The sequence below is a fragment of the Diachasma alloeum genome, unplaced genomic scaffold (genome assembly GCF_001412515.2).
Source record: "Diachasma alloeum isolate Michigan unplaced genomic scaffold, Dall2.0 Dall_scaffold_00176, whole genome shotgun sequence".
NCBI lineage: Eukaryota > Metazoa > Arthropoda > Insecta > Hymenoptera > Braconidae > Diachasma > Diachasma alloeum.
Window position 1 is genome coordinate 1,416,283 of NW_021680342.1, and position 20,716 is coordinate 1,436,998.

At 36.9% G+C, this 20,716-nt stretch overlaps 1 protein-coding gene across 3 annotated transcripts in view; it reads left to right on the plus strand.

Moving 5' to 3' along the window:
- LOC107036481 (protein dead ringer) overlaps positions 1-20,716 on the plus strand; it is a 112,926-nt gene that overhangs the window by 36,631 nt on the left and 55,579 nt on the right. For 2 of the 3 annotated variants that reach the window (XM_015254487.1, XM_015254470.1), the window contains exons 2-3: positions 6,197-6,400; positions 6,981-7,325. In XM_015254487.1, coding sequence (XP_015109973.1) covers positions 6,356-6,400; positions 6,981-7,325 — 390 coding nt within the window. In that variant the 5' untranslated portion in view covers positions 6,197-6,355. The remainder of the gene's footprint in view (positions 1-6,196; positions 6,401-6,980; positions 7,326-20,716) is intronic. The other variant, XM_015254478.1, reaches the window with a different exon arrangement.

The window sequence follows — 20,716 nt, forward strand, 5'->3', positions numbered from 1 at the left end:
CGAATAGTCACGGCCAATGAAAATTGATGATTTCATGGAAAAATCTACGGAAACTGTAAATTTCAATTATTCCATGAACATTAATAGAAATTGAGAAAATTCCTGTAAATCGATTCGTGAATATTCAGTTGAATGACAATTTAGCCTAGTTTGGTACTGAATGTTTATATTTGCAACAAAAATTCAAGTAAGTTGAGGAAATCTTGTGTTCCTGCTGCTCACACATGAGAAAATTCATTGAATTTTCATTCAAATCTGAAATTCCAATTTTTTTCTAATAGTGTCTCAGCGCTGTTAGAAAAACAGCAACATTTTCCAACAGTGTATCTAACTTCTTCATCGATAAATAGATCATTATTTATTCCCCCGACTTGTCGTCTTCAACATCTGAAAACAAAATTCACAAATCAGGCTGTCGAACTTGACGCTGTCAAAGACGTACCCAAGGATGTGGGTCAAGTTCGAAATAACTCGACGCTTCGCGGTCATACTGCCTTCATCGTGTGTACATGAGCCACACTGACTCTTCCACGGATTGGTGCATAGCAGAGTGTCTCAACCAAGTGCATGCACTCCGGTTTTCCCCTCCCCGATTTTCATGCGAAACGAGGTAAATTCAAATGGCCTGAGACACTGCGGCCATTTGTCTACCGGGAGGCTAAATACCCATCAGGACACCCCAGCACCAAAATTTTGATGCATTAGCTCACTATTTTTTGATGCCCTTTTTTATGCCCTTTTTCCTGTTAGATTCGATGTTCCTTTCTTCAATTAATTGTTTATAATCATTCTCGTTGCAAAAAGGAATACCATCGAGGAGAATCATACGTCCCAATTTATCAGCTGCACGGAGACAAATATTCAATAAAAATTACGTATCTTTTCCGGAATTCCGGAGCGATATGTGGTTGTGGGAAATTTTACGGAAATGTCACGGAATTTTTCCAGAGTTTTCCGTAATTGTTATCTGAATCTCCTGTGAAAAATTACGATATCGTCACTGAAATTTTCTGAGTCGATTCCGTAATCGGTGAGCGAATTGTGAGTTCTGTAATTTTTGTTGAACATTTCTCTCCGTGTGTTAAATTTTCATACTACAATAAACGATTTGCTCATTTTCTATTTTCTATGCTCACTGAATAAGATTTTCATGGCAATTACGAAGATTTAAATGATTTTCATTGTGTAAAATTGAATGTTTATAAATTATTTATAGAAAATGCTCATAATTTCCGAAAATTGCAATTTCCAAATTATTCCATCAAGCTAATTCCCGAAAGTTACTTTCTCTCCGAAAGTAATTTTTCGAATTTTTTTTAGATTAAAAAAATGTTTTCTAACAGTTCAATACCGAGATTCAAATTCACACCTTCGCAGTTTAAATATTAAAATCATTGTAAAATGTCTAGAAACTTAGGTTTACTTGGGACTCAAATGAAAGCTCTGGTGTTCGACTACAAAAGTAGAAAAGTATTCAATTGGACTGGTGGAAAAATATTCTAATCAACTTTGTTCGATGAAACCTTCAGTAAACGCAATACTAAGAGAGTAGAATTATTCTATATAATTATGATTCCTTTATTAATTTATTATTCATGGTCTATAGAAGGGTATTCAATTCTCTCTGGTTTGATAGGCGGGCTTCATGAAAATTCGACGCAAGACAATTGTACTCATAAAAACCGCCTTACTTTCTCCATTCGTTCGAGATATCCGCCATGTTCGAGTTCTCATTTTCGATCCGATGGACGATATTGTTGCTTTCTTTTAGAGAGGATTATACAGGCACATAATGTGCGCTATAAAATGATGAAAGATGAAAGATCACGGGGTAAGGGAGCACATGATCCCCCCCAGGACGGAAATAACGGCGATGCGAGCTGGTTGATGCGCATGTGTTGTATACCGTGCTTTGTAGCGGCAGATCAAACTCGGCGGGTCATTAATTAAATCTGGCGGAGCCCAACGATCGTACCCGTGGGCCCCCGCGCCTCTCGAATTTATACATCAACATGAAAATCTGGTGGCTAGGGCACATGAGGGTTATAAATATCATTTCGATCGTCAGTCGTCTAGGTTGACGGCTCAGTCTGACACATCACGTCTGCAGCGTTATTCCTGCAGGAGAGGTCTTTACGGGATTATTTAGTTAGGTGGGACAATGCCATTCATAATGCCCTCCTCATTCGACACTTTTCACTCAAAACTTCCCCCGCATCAACAACAAACCGTGTCCGCGTGCGGCCTGTCATCTGGCGCGCACGCGGCAACACTCGACCGATAAAATTTTATGGCTCTTGTCTACTACTTTAAAATGTCTACTGGTACTTACTGGAATAAGATTTTGAGTTGTTCTCGTTTTTTGTTGTCTCAAGATTGAATTATCTGATTCTGTTGTTTTACCTGAAACAAAACCTTGAGCGGTTGATAAGGCGAAGAAGTAACATTGAGCTTTTTTCTAAATTAAGAACAACGTTTTTTCAATTCATTGTTGAACACTTTGGCTAAAATTTCGAATATGCTTCTTGGAAATCTTCGTCATGTGACAGTTTTACTCAAATTTCAAGGAATTTCGACGGGAAAAATTTAGAATGTAGTGAAAAATTAATAGGGACTGTACATTTTAGTGAAATGTTTCCATGAAAATCGATAGAAATCCGAGGAATTCAGATAAATACATTTTTGAGTTGTCGCTTGATCGAAAATTTAGCGTCATTTGTTTCTGAATATTTATGTTTTAATTTTCAAAAATTTTTATCACGTGACAGTTTTCTTGAAATTTCTTAGGATTTTACGGTTGAAAATTCAGAATTTGCTGAAAAAATCAGTAGACACTGGAAATTTCAGTTCAATTATTCCATGAAGACTCAAGTAAGTCAGAGAATTCTCGACTGCCTGCTACTAAATTTGGAATTCCCTTGAATCTATAGTGAAATTTGAAATTTTGTGATTTTTCCCTCTCTAAGTCGAATTCAACATCCCTCTGCTGAAAATTACTCGTCAAGTGTCCATGAAATATCAATTTTTGTTATAACAGTATATCTCCTAAGGACTACTGGACCGCCATAGATCATCTGTTCTCTTATCGATTTAATTTTCCTACGAATTCTGCACAATTTCTCATTAAAAAATTGTTCTTAACCCCCGATCTATAAAACAGAGTTTCTAAATTAATAAACTTCCCTCCATCCAAGAGATAATCAAGCTCTTCGCATCCCCGAATCATTTCATTTGCATGCAAGCATATTCTGATACTCAATCCATATTAATCCTCCCTCCTGAAATATGTTCTCCATCAAATCGACAACAAAAATAAATTTGATACACCTTGTATTTAATTCCTCAGCAAACCCCACACCATCACTCACACTTCAATACGACATGAAAACGATATTAATAAAAATACTCGGGGTGGACATCATTAGAATAATCGCACAGTGTAATCTAAATCGATCGATCTGTTCTGGACAATTTTTCCATCGAAAGCAGTTTATCACATGACTGAATTCATTTGGCCTGTGTAGCGCCTCAGCGACGACGTCGATGAAGCCGTGATGTCTACGCTGGGAACTCCGCGGGGGTCCCACTGAGAACTCTTGTACATACTTATATATACCACCGCAGTTGGAGCCATGGTTTTTATTTAGTGCGATAAAATGCATTCATCGGGCGCTTTATCCGTACGATTATTTCTTTTCCAAGTCCCCTCCCCCTCTCTTTTCCCACCTATTATTCTCATTTCTTCTTCACTTTATATTAACGATGCATTATTTTATTACATGCACCATACGTGAGACACTCGAACATTCTCTCCGGCTATATTTATGCACTTGTAGGTTATAATATGCCTCCATGCGTTTATAACTATTTTAATTATATACCAATGGAAACGTATTCTGCACAGTTTAATTGCAAACTCCAGTAACAACCGTTCAAGAATTTAAATTCACCAATTAAAGAAAAAAGCCAGGCAGACGTGAGCAATCTGCTACGATGATTTTCCCCCCTCGTTGTTGATTTCTATTGTTTTCACATGACGCATGGAAAAATATATTGAATAATAAAGTTAAATACGTATGCCGGTTGATTACGCAAGGACTTTCCGGCATCGTGTGACACATTAACGATTCAAATGTGATTATCATGCTAGCAATAACTTGCAAATGCATTAGATATCGTTGTTTCCGTATGACTATTCGACGATTATCCACCAATACGCACCAAATGTCCCCATCAATTTCCGTATACCCGCATTTCCTTTTCATAAAAAGATAGACGATAATGGCTCAGCAACAGCGTGACATTGCGATAGTGCATTAATACCAGAAAATTAACATTGCGATTATCAGATGTGTTACCTTCTCTACCCTCATTTCAATAATAGTTCATAGTCATATGTATGAAGCATTGGAATTTATAAAACAAAACTATCAGGTTGAAAAATAAAAACAACAGTTGACAATATTCGGCCATCGTGAATGCATCGAGTGTTTGTTGCAGTGTTTAGTACACATGAATAATTGTATTCAAAACGTTTAAATTAATCGAGGGTTTATAAATAAGCTTGAGTATTGTGGTGTCTCGTTGTGGGGTTTTTTGGCACCCCCTCCTGTGCTGGTTGTGGCACGTTGCACTTTGTCACTGGGTTTGGACACCCACGAATTACACGCAGTGAGAAAGCGTGGGCGAGCACAAGGCAAAAGATGCGTGGATTTTCACGCTGGAATTAACATTGTTTCATGTACAACCTCACGCGGCAATAATTGGGTGGAAATTGATGGGAAAATAGAGGAAAACGTTGATAATTATGAGTGGAAATCTTCTGCTGTCTATTCTGGTAATGATGGATGAGAGAGAGGGGTTAATTAATAAATTTGGAATGCAGTGACAAGTGTCGTGACTAGAGACAAATGATTTTTGGTGATTCTGGGGAGTCGAGTAATGAGTTGAGTTGTTAATTGGGAGATTGGGGGGATATTGTGGCAGTGAGGTGGGATTAGGGAATAATTTATGGCGCTGGTTGGGCAATCCTTTTGTTTTGAAATGTGTGAGGCATGAGTTATAAAATTCTTACATTACTTTTGCACACACGAATTGTATACCACCCGCTGGTTATAAATCTCAGTGGCCCGCGGCCCATTCCAGAGCTCTCTCTCTCTCTCCAATTTCATTCGCTAAATTTAGCTATTGTCACTACAGTGGTATATTAAATTCTGGGACATCTTCACGTACACGTATTCAAGTAGGGGAATGTGAGTTAATCACTCGGCACTTCTGCCGGATTTCACCACCTCTTCTGTATCCCTTCCGCTGAGAAAGAATTATAGGGATTTTTTTCTCCCGGGGAATGGACGAATGTTTGACTTTTGATGACATCTCTGCAGATTGCTGGATTTATGATCATGTTTTGTTGAGGTTGGACTTGGCAGCGGCGAGAACATGCCGACGGTCGAATATATTGAATTCTCAATGGGCTGTGGGGGATTGAAATGTATGAGTTCAGGTGTGAGATTGTTTAATTTGGGTGTGATTTACCTAGAACCTTGCCGTCTGTTTGGAAAGGGTGACATGTTCTTACCCGGTTTCATATCTTTAGAGTTATAGTCTCTTCACGAATGTAGATAGAGGGGAACTATTTCAAATGAAGAATATCGTTCTTAAAATTGAAAATATTTCCAACTGGTGAAGTATTTTTGTTTCGATCAAGGAAATATTTGTTTGCATTCATAAACTATTTATTTGATGTGAAGAAAATAGTAGAATTAATGTTCTGAATGCAGAATAATATTCTCGATTCTGTAGCAACATCTTTGAAAAAAAATAAAATAAAAGTCTGTATGATGAATACGTGAAAAGAAATGATTTATTCATCTGAAATTCCGCAAAGATCGATTTGTCATTCACCTACAAATCGATCATCTGCTTCGACCCCGATCGATTGATATCGATCATCGTTGGAGGTCCAGAATCATCGGATTGATTCATTCGGTTCTTTTTGATGAAACTAAATCAACAGAGGAGAGGACCCAAATGTTTGTATAGGATTTCTCATGTATTTTCTTAAAGTCAAACGCTGAAGAATAAATATTGTCACACGTGTTCGGAGCCGCCATGAATTACAAAAATCAATCATTTTTTCATTGGATAAGAGTGAATTTTAATTTTGACTGGTGCTGTTTTTTTTTTCTTGTTGCAGTCACATCAGGAGGAGGATCTTTCGGATCCAGACCTGCAGGATGAGGAGAGTGGTGAAGAGTTACCGCAACAGCCACTGCAGGGAAACAATCACTCGTCCTCGGATACATCGACAGGTCCGGCTGGTACTCCTACGCCACTGACACACTTGAATAGTTTGATGAATGCTCATCACCCACATTTTTTGTCAAAACTCAAGACAGAGGTTAGTACTCGAGAGGTTTCGTCACTGATTGCACGGAGAGAAAAGTTGGATAAACATTATTTAGAAAACCGCGGCGAAATTTACTGTACGAAAGGTAATCGTGGAGATTGTAATTCAATATCATGATGATTAATATTCACTAGATGACAAACGTCTGGTTATTTTTTACCGACTTTTTTCTTCGTGTGGAGACAATATCCTTTTTTTTTATTCAAAGATGAACATTTTCAATGCAAGCATATTATTTCCTAACTTATAAAGGTAGTTTTGGCGATTCAAGAATTAAAAAATTTCTCATTCAGCAACACATTAATAATATTTAATGAGATACTTTCAAAACGAGAATATTGCATTCTTCGATGGAGAACCTTTGCTAAAATTGACAACTCTCTCGTTGCCATTTCTAGATAGTGTATTCTCATTTTAAGTACATGCAAGTACTTTTCACAGCTTCCATACTACACTATAAACTTACTATAGATATAGCTCAGATTTCTTAACTAAAAATTTTGGAAGGGCTTTCCACTGATTAGATTTCCGTCTTGTCTGATGATCTAATCTTCCATTCATTCAACTACAGCCAAATGACATGGATCTCCTGAACAACAAATCTGGTCTCGAAGCCCTTCAAGCCGCAATAGGCAGTGGCAGTTTCAACCTCCCATTCAATTTTGCACCTCCAGCGGCATTTCTCACCCCCCAGCACCCCAACAACAATCCACAAACGCCAGGGGGAGGTGGAGGTGGTTCAAACAATGCTGTAACCTCATCCGCAAGTTCACACTCCAGTGAGTCATCTCAAGGCTCAGCGAGAAATCTCAGTGAAGCTCGCGAGGGCACTGGCCAGTCACAAAACACCAACAACTCAAACTCACATCAACAGACCAGCTGGAGCTTCGAGGAGCAGTTCAAACAGGTGCGTCAGGCAAGTATCGAAAATCTGCCTTGTTTGGCTATTTCAATTCATTACTGATCCATTCCTCATATCACTTCAGTAGAGAACATTAGCTCAGCGGTATTCACGTGTATTGCACGCAATAAGAAGACGAATCACACTGATACGCGAATTAATTTGTAGTTAATACCCAGCTCTTTTTGAAGAACCGTGAACTACAAAGAATCAATATTTTTTACAATTCATGATAGATTGGTGACAAGATTTGTTAACTGTGAATGGAGAGTGACACTGTCTCAACTTTTCCCCACGAAGAGAAATATTCAATAAAAATTACGTATCTTTTCCGTAATTCCGGGGCAAAATGCGGTTGTACGAAATTTTACGGAACTGTCCCAGAATTTTTCCAGAGCGTTCCGTGATTTTTATCTGAATCACCTGCGAAAAATTATGATACCGTCACTCAAATTTTCTGAGTCGATTCCGTAATCGGTGAGCGAATTGTGAGTTCCGTAATTTTTACTGAACATTTCTCTCCGTGCTCTGAACTGAATCATTTGTTAAGGATTGAGGAACATCCGGCTGATCAAATTCAACTCTGCCATCTGTTCATAGTTAGCAAACCTTGTTAACAATAAATTAATGGTTGGATCAATGCATGAAATGATTAATCCCGTGAGATTTAGACCATCGAATCAAGTTTGTAGGCTACAAAAAATATTATTACCTTCACCTAACGTTATTAATGATTGGCCCCATTCAATTCTCGCGATATTGTCAACAAAATGCTTATCATATCCGTAATGATCAAGGGTAGTATTGAATCCTAACAGGTAATCCATATTATTCGAATACCACAAGTATTCATCCTCCCTCCTTCATTAAACTGCTGAATTACAAGTTTTAACGTGTCGGCTTGGTTTTTAATTAATGCAATGAAATGGCCAGTTAATTATTATTTTTACACTGGGGGCGAGATAATTGCCCCATACACTTGGCCCTTCCTCTCTCTGTCCAACGCGAGAGCCAACTTATGGAATTGGGCCCAGCAGAGAGAGGATCGTCTTGTTAACGCTTTTTGTCCAAGTTGAATCGTTTCCACTCAGTACGCGGGAGCGAAAGAAGGGCGGTCAGGTATAATTCTCCTTTTTTCGGTTTTTGCGCATACACCCGCAGGGGTGTGGTATTGGATTACCATTTAGATTGGTATTATCCATGTGTGATTGCATCCTTTGCATAGCTCCTGACAAAATTGCAAGAAAAAAAACGAAAGAACATTCACAGAAATTATTTTCTTCTTGAATTGAGGAGAATTTACTCAAATCAAGAGGACTTTCCATAATTTTTATATTCTCTTCTCAAATTCCAAGGCGTTGGGAAAATTTTTCCTTTTATCAAATACAAATTGTGCAAATTTCAAGTATTTTTTTTCTTATTCTATCAGAATTTGATGAAGAATGTTTTTTATTACGGGAACTTGAGGCAGATAGTTCGAAATTTTGTCTGAATTTCTCGTGCAAATCTCGGAATTTTCAGGGAGTATCATCGTTGCAAAATCGACAGTTCCATTTATTTTCTGATCTGTTTATTGGAAGATCACTGACAGCTGTCAATGTCTGTCAAATTATTATGATTGAAGAGATGAAAAAAATTGGATGAAAATGGAAAATCAGAAAATTTTTGCTCTCAATATTAATGCTCAACTGAAATTGCCACCAAAAATGGGAAATTTCACAACCATTTTCTCCCAAATCGAATTCAATGTAACTTTTATCAAAATTACTACCCGATTGTCTATGAAATTTCAATTTTGTTTCAACAATTCTCAATAGTTGTACGATACGCGTGATACAGAGAAAGTGTTTTGAATTTGGTCAGCAGTACTTGATAGTAAGGAATTCTGTTCTCAATGGAAAAAATTCGTTGGGTTCAAATGTATTTCCATTACTTTCACCCCGTCAATTTCAAAATGAGACAAATTGCAAATGCGAGACCACATGGGTACGACATACAGTGAAGTAGATCCAAAGAGTCTCACTCGCGGTTCATGGAGAGTAATAGCACGAAAACAAGAACGATATACAAGAGACGTGAAACGAGGATAGGAATGAAAATGAAATGCTCCACCCACTCAGTGAGGAGAAGAAGAGAAGAAACTTTGCGTCTTCTCTCGCATCGCATCCATCATTCGTCCGTTGGAGGGCGTACATTGCACGGTCTTTAATCTTTTCTCCATCTACTCTACGTCTTCTCGCGGTATTCCCAACGTCACGTCTATACCCCCGGCATTATCTTTGTTCTATTTTTCCAGTCCTTCGAGCTTCAATACATTTTACACTGAACTGATAAAGAAAAACATTGAGTGAAACAACGAAATTGATATCGGTAAATAATGACGACGGTGTGTTTGATAATGGGCTTTGCGAAAGGACTTATCATTGTTCATTTTTTTTAGAACCTTTTTTCCTCCTGTGCCGACATCTATTAATCATTAAACTGTTGGTATTTTTTTTTTTCATGAAAGTGTTCATGGCATTTTTTACTCATCTTGTGAGTCCAGCAAAACTCATAGAGACGATTGCATCCACTGTTAAAAGGAAATGCTTTCGGAAATTTTAACGTGTTCAAGTTCCACGGAAATTTCAGGAAATCTTGTCATTGAAAAATCCAATAGTCCATTGATTTTCAAATGATCTGGAAATCAATAAAATGCTTCATTTTTCAGATCAATCATTCTGTGAAAATTCAGAAAAATCAGGAAAATTCAGGGGAAAATTGAAAATTCGTTTCATTTTGTTTCTGAATATTCATGTTCCACTGAAAATTCAATCAAGTTGTTAAATTTCCATCTCACTCCCACTTTTTACTTAAAAGTTGAAATTTCATTACCATTTTTTCCCTAAATCCCATTCAATGTGAATCTCACGAGATTTACCATAATATCTTCGATGAAATTTCAAAAAGTTTCTAACGGTGAAGCACATCTAAGTGAATTTTTAATTAATGAAAAATTCAGGTCTATAGTTAGGGGGCAGGGGCCAAAATAGACACTCTTGCGTTTTTTATGTTAATAACTTATAAATTATGAAGCGTAATTCTTGTCCCCAAGGGAAACCATAATTTTTCTCTATGATCAACAAACCTGCAATTACATTGAATATTCCCAGTAAATAATCCATAATTCCAAACATTCATCCAAATTTTTTGGCATTTCAATATCAATACCCCAACAAGTCCCGGAAAGCTGTACGTTAGCATCATCCATTAGAACTACTGCAAAGCTCACCAATGCCTTCAGTGAATCAGTCCAATAAAATCCAAAAATAATCCCAAACAATGCCAACACTGTGATTGATGTAAAAGACATTGCGTTTTGCACATTAAGCGTAAATGGCCAAGTGGGCCAGATTCACCAAGCGAATATCCAAATATATTCCCCAAACGATTCTGTACACACAACTCAATAGCCCGAGATTAGACGAACTAAATCGCAATGGGTAGTGAGTGCATCACGTCTAGACAGCGAGTAGTGGGGACTCTAAAATTCCGGGGATAAGAGTACTTTGGACAGGTTTATGGTCAGTTGGTTATTGTCTTGAAATACGGTGAGCGCCGGGTTCGCTGTGGGGCCCCCGAGGGGCCCACATTGGCGACTCACAGAGCCTCTATAAACCCTTTTACCCCAGATAAATGCCCTCCCCTCACCGCAGACCAATTCGCTCGTCAAAAATAAAACTCTTCGTTATAAAAAAGAAAAAAGAGGGGGAAAAAAAAATCCAAACTCAAGTGCATCGATCCCTCGCAACAGTGGACACAAAGTAAATGTAACCAATACATATTTTCTCCATATATCCATACATATTCCTTATGTATATCGCTACTCGTCTGGGGCTGCAGCTACCAATGGGGGCCCCAAAGTAATACTGTAGCACTATACTTTGCAGCCATTGTGAAATAACTCGTAAACCTGCAAATTGCCGGCTATTTCGCTCCCATATACTTCTTGCAAATGTGTGTGCATGTATTATACGTGTGTAGATGGTCTTTTTACACCGATTAGTTACATGTGTATAACTATGCATATGTATGCATTTTGTTCGATGAGAGAGGAGCAAAGGGGGAGGGAGAAAAAAGAAGGAGAGATACAACGGTAGAGGGGTTGAGGCGAATGGTTCATGATGGGAAGGGATGATGGGAGAGGGGGAGGGGGGGGGGCAAAAGGGGGAGGAGGGAACAACGCACACTTTTATTATTGAAACACACACTGATTCATTCACTAGTCTTTCACGTTCATGGCGGGCGTGCCAAACCAACTCTTACGAGTCCGCCTTTGTGCGCGCCTGCATTATTCGCCTATTCTGAATAAAACCCCTTTGCGTTTCACTTGCCACCCCACCACTGAATTTTCCGCCGGCAGGGAGTTGTATGTTCGCCGGATTAACAGGGACTTATCATTGTCATTATGCAAATGACTAACTTAAATGTGGAATCGCTGGCCCTCGTCACACGGCGATTTTTTTTTCTGCATTTTTTTTTTTTTTTTCATTTTCATTTTTATTGGTTCCGTGCTGGAGTGAATGTACTTTTGTCTTGGGTGGATTGTTGGAGATTGTGTTACAAGCTCTTTACGTATTTTCATGTTTTTTTGCGGAGAATCGGCGACTAGGCTAGTTTCTGTGACATGATATTTCGTTTGTAGGTTTTTTTTTTTAGGTGGGCGGTAGTTTTGTTTGACGGTCTATTGTTTTATCTTTATTTTTGTAAAGTTATTCATTACCCGTAGCATCACGTTTAGATATCGCGGTTCAAATTGACCTCGGAGTTTCTAGGTTTTTTATGTCGTTCGGGCTTTTGTTTAAAAGGTTTTATTGTGATTTATGGGACGTCGGACTCTTGGGATTTTGTCACGGTATTTTACATTTGTTTATTGATATAAATTAAACATTTTTTTTTCTAACGTCGCAGTGATCAATATGACCTGGATTTTATCGTGAATATTATCTTGGTTGACGTGTAAAATTTATGAGGCGATATTCCGGGAATTACATGATTATTATGCAGTTTCACGTGATTTGGTGATTCATTTTTGGTTAGATAGGCTGAAGAAGTCATGACTTGGAGCTGTAATGGAAACACAATTGTGATAATGGAGTAATGAGTGGGAAAATATGAAGTGATGTTAATCATTGACATTTTGTTTATCATATTTCTACATTTTTTCTCGTATTCCGCTGGCGCTTTGTTAAATTCATGTTACTGGTTGCCATAAAAACTACTATTACCGTAGGAACTCGTTGGACTCATTTTTTTGTTGGTGCACTCCAGCAGTCGCTTGTTGCCCACTTTGTCGTTAATAATTTGCAGCATAAATTATCAACTCTAGTTCGCCCTTCAATTCTTCCAGAGATTTTTGAAAGAATGATTAATGATATCAAACCTCTCCATTCTCTTTCCAAGTGAAGATATTTCTAATATTAATTCAATAATCGCATTAATGAGTGGGAAAAAATTTAGTGATGTTAATCAGCTTCATATGGTTCATCATATTTTAAAATTTTGTTTTGTATTCCACACTGTCAAAAAAAATTGGCAGAATTTTCCGGAAAAAGATATTGAATTCGATTTATGACGAAAAAGTCAATGGAATTTCAAGTTTCTCTGAAAATTTAAGTATAGTCTCAAATTTTTTGCGGCCGAAAGGCGGAAATTCCACAATGTACACTAATTTTCAAGTGAAAATGAATTTTCACTCCCCAATTCCCTTGAATTTTCAGGGAATTGCTTTAAAATTAATGGAATTTCAGGATTTTTTGAAATAATTCCCTGAAAATTACGAGGAATCTGGAATTCAAGGAGAGATTTCTCTGAATTTTCCTGATTTTCCATTCATTTTTCCGGAATAATTAAACTGAAATTTACAGTTCCCATCGTTTTTTCCATGAAATTTAGAATTTTTAATGACAAAACTCTTTGAAATTTCAGTGCACATATTACTTGTTAGAAAATTTTCAACGCCCGGTAATTTCAGTTGAAAATTTTTACCAGTGAATTACCGTTGTTTATATCCATCACTTCACTGCTTGCCATAAGAATTGCTGTTTCTCTAGGAAATCAATGGATTAATTTTTTTATTTTGTCCTAAAAAATTAACAATGTAAAAAATAAATGATTAACGATCTCATCAAACCTGTCGGTTCTCTCCCCGAGCTAAGCTGAACGTAATTCACCAACTTTGGATTCTCAATATTAGTTCAATAATTGGATAAGGTCGTAAACGCTTCAGTAGCTGTACTGCAATGGCAACACTAGCCCCGTTGAGGAGTATTTTACACTTTAGCCTATATTCTCCCTCTATCTTCATCTCCCCGCATTCTCTTATCTCATTCCGTTCAGACAATTTTTACCAACTTGGACAGATGCATCTCCGCAGTTCTAACTTCTCAACTGGCCACATAACCCAGGGTGTATCATCTCTCAAGCTTTTATGTACAACTCTCCTCCCGTTCATCTCCCTCACGCTCGATACAATTTTTCCTTGCGAGTCGTAAAGTACCAAGTGGCAAAACCACACTTGCCCGCGTAATGCTAGTGGCGATGTATAGTTGGAGTCAAGTTGCTCCTCAAATAGTTTATTTTTCCAAGTAACCTCGGCGGATACAATGTACTCGTCATTATGTATCTCACTTAAAACTCAACAATCTTCAACACTTTGTTTGGTTAATTGTTCACTAGGTTTACAAAACTCTCGGCAAAAGTCTTTCTGAAACACTTATTTCCCGTATCATCCGACAATTTTCACAACTCGTGCAATTCTTTTCTACGAGTTTCACCCAGAATGATACCAATCAGTTAACTGCAGTCCCTCCTCTTGTTTTATCTTTTATTTTTCTTCCTTCCTCGATTCTTCTGCCAGTAATTTCCGCGCAGAGACAATGGACGAAGGTTATCGCGACGTATTTTATTATCTGTAACGGAGCAGAAACTAGTGAGAACGAGGGGGGCGGAGTTGGTGTTATGATGAAGTAGGTGTAGTGGGGATGGGGACGTTATAACAATTTGTCGTTAGGTGAACGAGTGATGGGTTAGGTGGTTCGTTAAACCTTGAGGAAGAATGAAGCGTACTGAATAAGGAGGGACGCGCGAATCGCAGGATGTGACGAGTCGGTGGTCAAGTCGCACGGGTGAAAACATTCCGTGAGTGTCGCGGAAGTTATGGGGTTATCTGGGGAGAATCAGGAAATTTGAGGAGTTTGAGGAGGCAGGGAATTCAACAACTCATGAATGATTTTAAACATTTATTCTGTTGGAGATCAACTTTCTTTACTTTTATATGTTGAAACTTTGTGAAATCGATTTATGGATTTTGTCTGTAATATCATTACCAACAACTTGAGGATATTCAAGTACTTTGGCGGTTTTTTCCCCAGTGAAATGCTTTTATACTTTTGTAGTCGAACATCAGAGCTTTCGTTTGAGCCCCATTTGGGTCTGGACATTTTACAATGATTTTATTATTTCAACTTTGCAGGTCAAATTTGAACAATTTGAATTATTGACTTATGAACAACAATTGTTTCAAAAAATTAGCATTCTGTGCAAAATGTAATTTTAATGACGCTGAATATTCTTGATTTTTTTCAACTTTTTCTCACGCAATTCAATTCAGTTGGTATTAATGAATTTATTAATTTATAAAATTTTGAATGAAATCGAAATTTCAGCTCGATCCAACAATGAAAATGATTGGAAATTGTGAAAATTCAATGTAATGTCAGATTTTTGCAATGAGTTCAAAACATTCGCCGCTACTATTGAAAAATCGATCACTTGAGAGGAAAATTTCAATTTTATAGAATTTCGAAGATGAAAAAACCCAAATTCAAAACATTGAAAATTCCCATCCATCTGTTACTTGAAGTTAAAAAAATCTGGCAGTATTAGTAAGCCAATTTAATGTTCAATTCGAGCCTGCAAATATATTCAGGAATTTTTCATGACGCAACTTACGACACAATAATTCATTCACCTTCATCCATTTCTTTTATAAACGAAGTGAATATAACTCCCAGAAAAAAAAATTCATTATGAAATCCGCTGACGAGTTGAATTGAATAGTTCCGGCGACTTGGTTGGAGACGCCAATAAACTTTCTTTATCCTTGAATATTGTGATTAAATTTCCAAATGAAGCCTTGAAAAATATTCCCAAACGTCTTTTGACAAACTTATTCGTACCAATTCACTCGTCTTTCACATAAAAGTCGAAATCAAAATTCATAGCGCTCTTCTTCCTGGACTTGAACCCACATAAATGATATTTTGACCCCAGTTAACATACCAAAGAGTTATAAACAGATATATCATCAATTCTCACTCCAATATACACCGGTAAAATCGTAATATATGTGAGCACATCTCGACTGACTGGTCGCTAGCGCTTCATAACTATGAGAAAGAGTCTGCATCTCAAAGTGCCCGAGAAAGAGGTGGAGGGGGGAGGGGGATATCATTTGAATTTCAATGAATGATGTGGGTGCAAGTGTCGCCCGTATTCATTCACCGATATTTATCAACGCGTCTGTCTTGGTTTGTCCTCCACAAAACCGTCCGTGATTTTCTCGTCTCCTTCACTTCCCCCGCTAAGTTTTTTTTTCAACAGGAAGACGAATGCAATGAGAGGCTGAGGTATCATCTTCTGCATTCATGGTTTCAGGGATAAACACACAAAGGGGACAGCAAAGATCAACTCGTGATCCTCCATTGTCGCGATACTATATGGTTTTATTTGTTAGTTGGGGGTCTCGGACTTGGTTGTTTGTCGATTGTCACTTGTAAGTGATTCCAATCATTTCAGGCTCTTTGAGATATGCACAATTCGATTGGAAAATACGGGTGACGATTTGCGCTATTTTTAATTCAATTCAATTCAGTTAGAATTATATAGAGTTCGACGAAAAAAATTATGAGAATTTAAAGTGTTTATATGTCCGAAAATTTTTGAGAAAAAACAATTTACATGACAGTTTCAGTGAAATTTTACGAAATTGAAAATCCACAATTTGTTGAAAGAAAATCAAAGAAAACTGTGAACTTTAGGTCAATCATCCGTTAAAAATTGGTAGAATTCAGGACAATTCAGATAAACATATCCTTAAATTCCCAATTCATTGAAAATTCAAGTCAATTGGGAAATTCTGTCCTCCTACTGTTCAAAAATTTGGAATTCCACTGAATTTTCACAGAAATATGAGATTTCCTGTTTTTTCTTCACTAAATCGAATTAGACGTCGCTTTCCTGAAAATTATTACTGCACTCCTCCTGAAATTTCCCTCTTTTTAATTTCCGGACATTTAGAATATTCTGAAGAAACTGAAATTCCCAGAATTTAATTCAAATTCACAGTATTAAAAATTCGAATCCAGCTAATACTTAAATGTCAGAAAAATTCTAACAAAGTTACAAGCTTCATCGTTGAAACAACATGAAAATTCTGGAAGCTCCAAGTATTTTGTCTGCACAGTTCATTAGCATTTTTAAAAAGCAACTAATATAATCTGTTCCACTAATTTTTTCATAATTCTGAATAAAACACGAAAAATCTTGACGATGAATCAATTTATTCTAAATTTTCTCGTCACACTCACCGACTTTTCCCCCAAAAAGCCTGGAGACACCTCAACAATTCTCACCCCATAATTTTCGAATGACAAATAAGACCCTTTAGCCGCATTATGCACCCACCGAGAGCCATGCCCATTCATTCTCATGAATGACTGCCTCGAATAATACAGGAAAAAAAAGAAAAAAGAAATTGAATCACTTAATATCACAGGTGACAATGGTTGACAAATCCGGTTGACTCATCCACTTGTCGTCGCAAGCGTATATCATAACGTACAAACCAACCAGTGTTATTAATTAATTTCCGTCGACGTACATGATTTCACGCTTCAAACTGTTAGAGGACAAAAACCCTTTGACGCCCACTTGTTCATGCCTTTGAAAAGTTCTTTTTTCATTTTCTTAAAAAATAAAAATGAAGAGATCGGCTTTTCCAAGACCGCTAAGGTGTTACAGTCCTTTGAAGAGGGGAACCACTGGCGTGCATAACACTATGTACGCGCGTGCGTGTAATATATGCAGGTGCCATTGAATCCCGGGTTTTTCGTCCCCATACACGGCTCATCCATCAACAGTCGAATATCTTGAGCCAAGAATATGTATTTCTTTATATACGCCCTTTCTACGAAGTTCCAAAGAATCCGTTTCTTCATATTTTTTTTTGTTTCTTCTCATTCTTTTTTTCTCGCACTACTCCTTTGAACTTGTACATATGTACTTCAAGGTTTTAGAATATATTTCTCGGCTTTTTTTATTATTTAACACGCCAGTAGGTACTTGAAATAAATTATTCATGTATTTGAAATCGCGTGGATCTCTCGGGACCCAATTTCAACAAAAGTGATGTTACACTGAGCCTTGGAGCGAGTTTAATTACGGAAGTAGTCTTATTACAAGCGAGAAATTCGAACAAATTGGAGAAGATAATAAAGAAGTTGCATGTGAAAAAAAGCAGGTGAAGGCCCCAATAAAATTCATACGGAGAGGAATTGAACCTTAAACTTGAGGGAAAAATACGAGTTCACGTGTATTTTGTTATTTTTAAGGATATCCAAGTGTCGTTTACAGTTCAAATCAAATGCGTCAATTAAATTGCATGAGAAAAAAATTTGAAAAAGCATGAATGTTCAGCGTCATTCACATTACATTTTGCACAGAATTATTATTTTTTTAAACATTCGTTGTTTATAAATAAATCATTGAAATTGTTTAAACTTTCGGAAACCTTATTTTTTTAGACATTAAATCGATTGCTGGTAAAATTGTGAATATGAATAAATGTTTTACGATTCCGAACAAATCAGTAGCGAAGTGGTTAAACGGTACAAGTCAGTTTTGACTATTGACCAGTTTTCAATGAATATTTCAGAATCTAAGGGAGACAGCAAAATTTTTGTCATAACCTTTTTTATAGAGCCGATTGAGAGCTACAACAAATGTAATAACGAAAAATTCGTTATCTCCCTCAGATTCGGAAATATTCCTCAAAAACTCAACTGGGAGATAAGTCGACTTAAACCGTTTTACCACTTAGCTACGGAAATTATTTTCATGATGGAAAATTGATTGTTTATAAATTATTTATAGAAAATGCTTGCAATTTTAAAAAATTGACATTTTTCAATTGTTCCATCAATCTTCCTCCAAACGTAAATTTTCTAAATTTTTTTCAGCTGTTTAAAATGTTTTCTAACAGTTCAATATCGAGATTCAAAATTCAGACCTACAGATTAGAGTCAAATGGGGCTCAAATGAAAGCTCTGGTGTTCGACTACAAAAGTAAAAAAGCATTTAACTGAAGAAAAAATAGCCAAAGTACTTGGATATTTTTAACTCTTCTTTTCTTGAAGAATGCCACGAGAAAATGATAAAATATCACAGTTAAGTCATCAGGCGTCATTACCCTGCATTTGTAGCTATTAAATGTGCACAGTGCATCCCCCAGATTTGTAATCACGAAATAAAAAAACAAATTCAAACAGATGAGCGAGAAACCACGGCAGCAATGACACCACCAAACGGAAACAAATTTCGCTAGGTAATTGGATGATTGCAGCCTAGTGTTTTTTTTTTAAGAGCTTATGGCCATATAGTAATGCGAAAAAAAACGAGGTGGAAGATAAGAGGAGAGATAGATGAGCGGATGTGCAGAGATGGAATTGTAACACACGCCCCGATTATCCTAATAGTCTGCCCTATGATTTGGCCCCGGTGTGCCAGTTCTTCCTGCATGGATTCTCAGTTAACTCAGTTGTTCAGTTATTCTTCTTGCAGAGGAGAACAACATTCATTATTGTTAATTCAAAAATAAGTCTTGTGGAAGGAGTTGAGGAGGTTGAAGTGGTATTGAAAATTTCGGAAAATTCCAGTCGGTAAGAACGGGAAAATTATCCTCTTGGCCCACATTATTAGACATTTTTAATTTTAAATTTATGTAAGAACTGTTCCTGAATTCCCAATTTTATGAATTTGAATTCGATTTAGATTCAAATTAATTATACCCATTGAAATATATTCATATTGCTGGTTACTCTGGTTAACTCTTTCTTAAAATTAGGAAAATTGAGGTGAATATATTCTTAAATTTTCACATTATTGGGAGTTCATTGTAATTTGGCCCTAAATACTCATTTTTTGGTTGAAAAAATGGGAATTTTGCACTATTAGAAAAAAATTTCATTTCATTTTCATTGAATTCGATCTAGGAGAAAAAATTCCGAAACTTCTGATCTCACTGATTGAAAAGTGCAGTCAGAAAGGGGAAATTCCAGTCAAAATGGATGAGAAAATTATCCACTTGAGCCCACATTATTCGGCTTTTCAAAAACTTACGTAACAGCTGTACCTGAATTCTCAATTTTGTGAATTTTAAATGCATTTAGTTTCAAATAATTCATACCCATTGAAATATATTCATATTCCTTGAAAATTCAAAACTTTTTTTTATGTTCGGCGATTATCAGTATTTTAATAAAATCTCGAATTCCCAAGTTCTTTGCTAAAATTTCCCATCACATCCAATCGAATCTCTCAACGAGGCTAATACATTGTTGGGAAAAAAATGAAATTTGGCATTTGACTGAAAATTCAATAGAATTCAAAATTCTTTGAGCAGCAGAAAAAAGAGGATTGCCGAAATTACTTGAATTTCCAATGACTATCTACCTGATTTTTTAAAATTTAAACATGTTCATGTTCATTATCGAACATAAAAAAACAAGAAAATAGCAGTTGCATACAATGCCTTCGATAAATTAATTTGTTCTAACCACACTCTTCAATAGCGTCTGCACACTCTTCCGGATCGTTTCATACGTTTCTCCCGGTTCCTAAAGCCACCAATAAATACGGATATCCAAAGATGTAAGTCCAACTGTCTACACAAAAGGGATAAACGAGTGTGAAACCGAGAAAGTGCATTAATGTTCACGGACGAAATAATGTGTTTCGTTGCCGAGACTTTAGAAAACAAACTGAGGGTTGACATATTAAAAAAGAAGAATGGGGAACGCGTGCATACGAAGTACAGAGTGTCCCAGCCGGCCGGAAGAGCTCTCTCCCATCCCTTCATTATCCACTTCACTTCTCCCCTCATCCCGCTGTTTTAATTTCTTTTTCAAATGCGAATGAATGAATAAGAATACTTTTCGTTTGAAATTTCGTTTGCAAACACCGACTCAACTGCGTAGGTGACAAATTGCTTTAATAGTTTTGCCAGTGTGAATTTTGAGAGTAGAAAGAGAGGAAATTAATAAGCAGATGGAAAAGATGGTGCCGGCGATGCAACCCGAGATGAATCT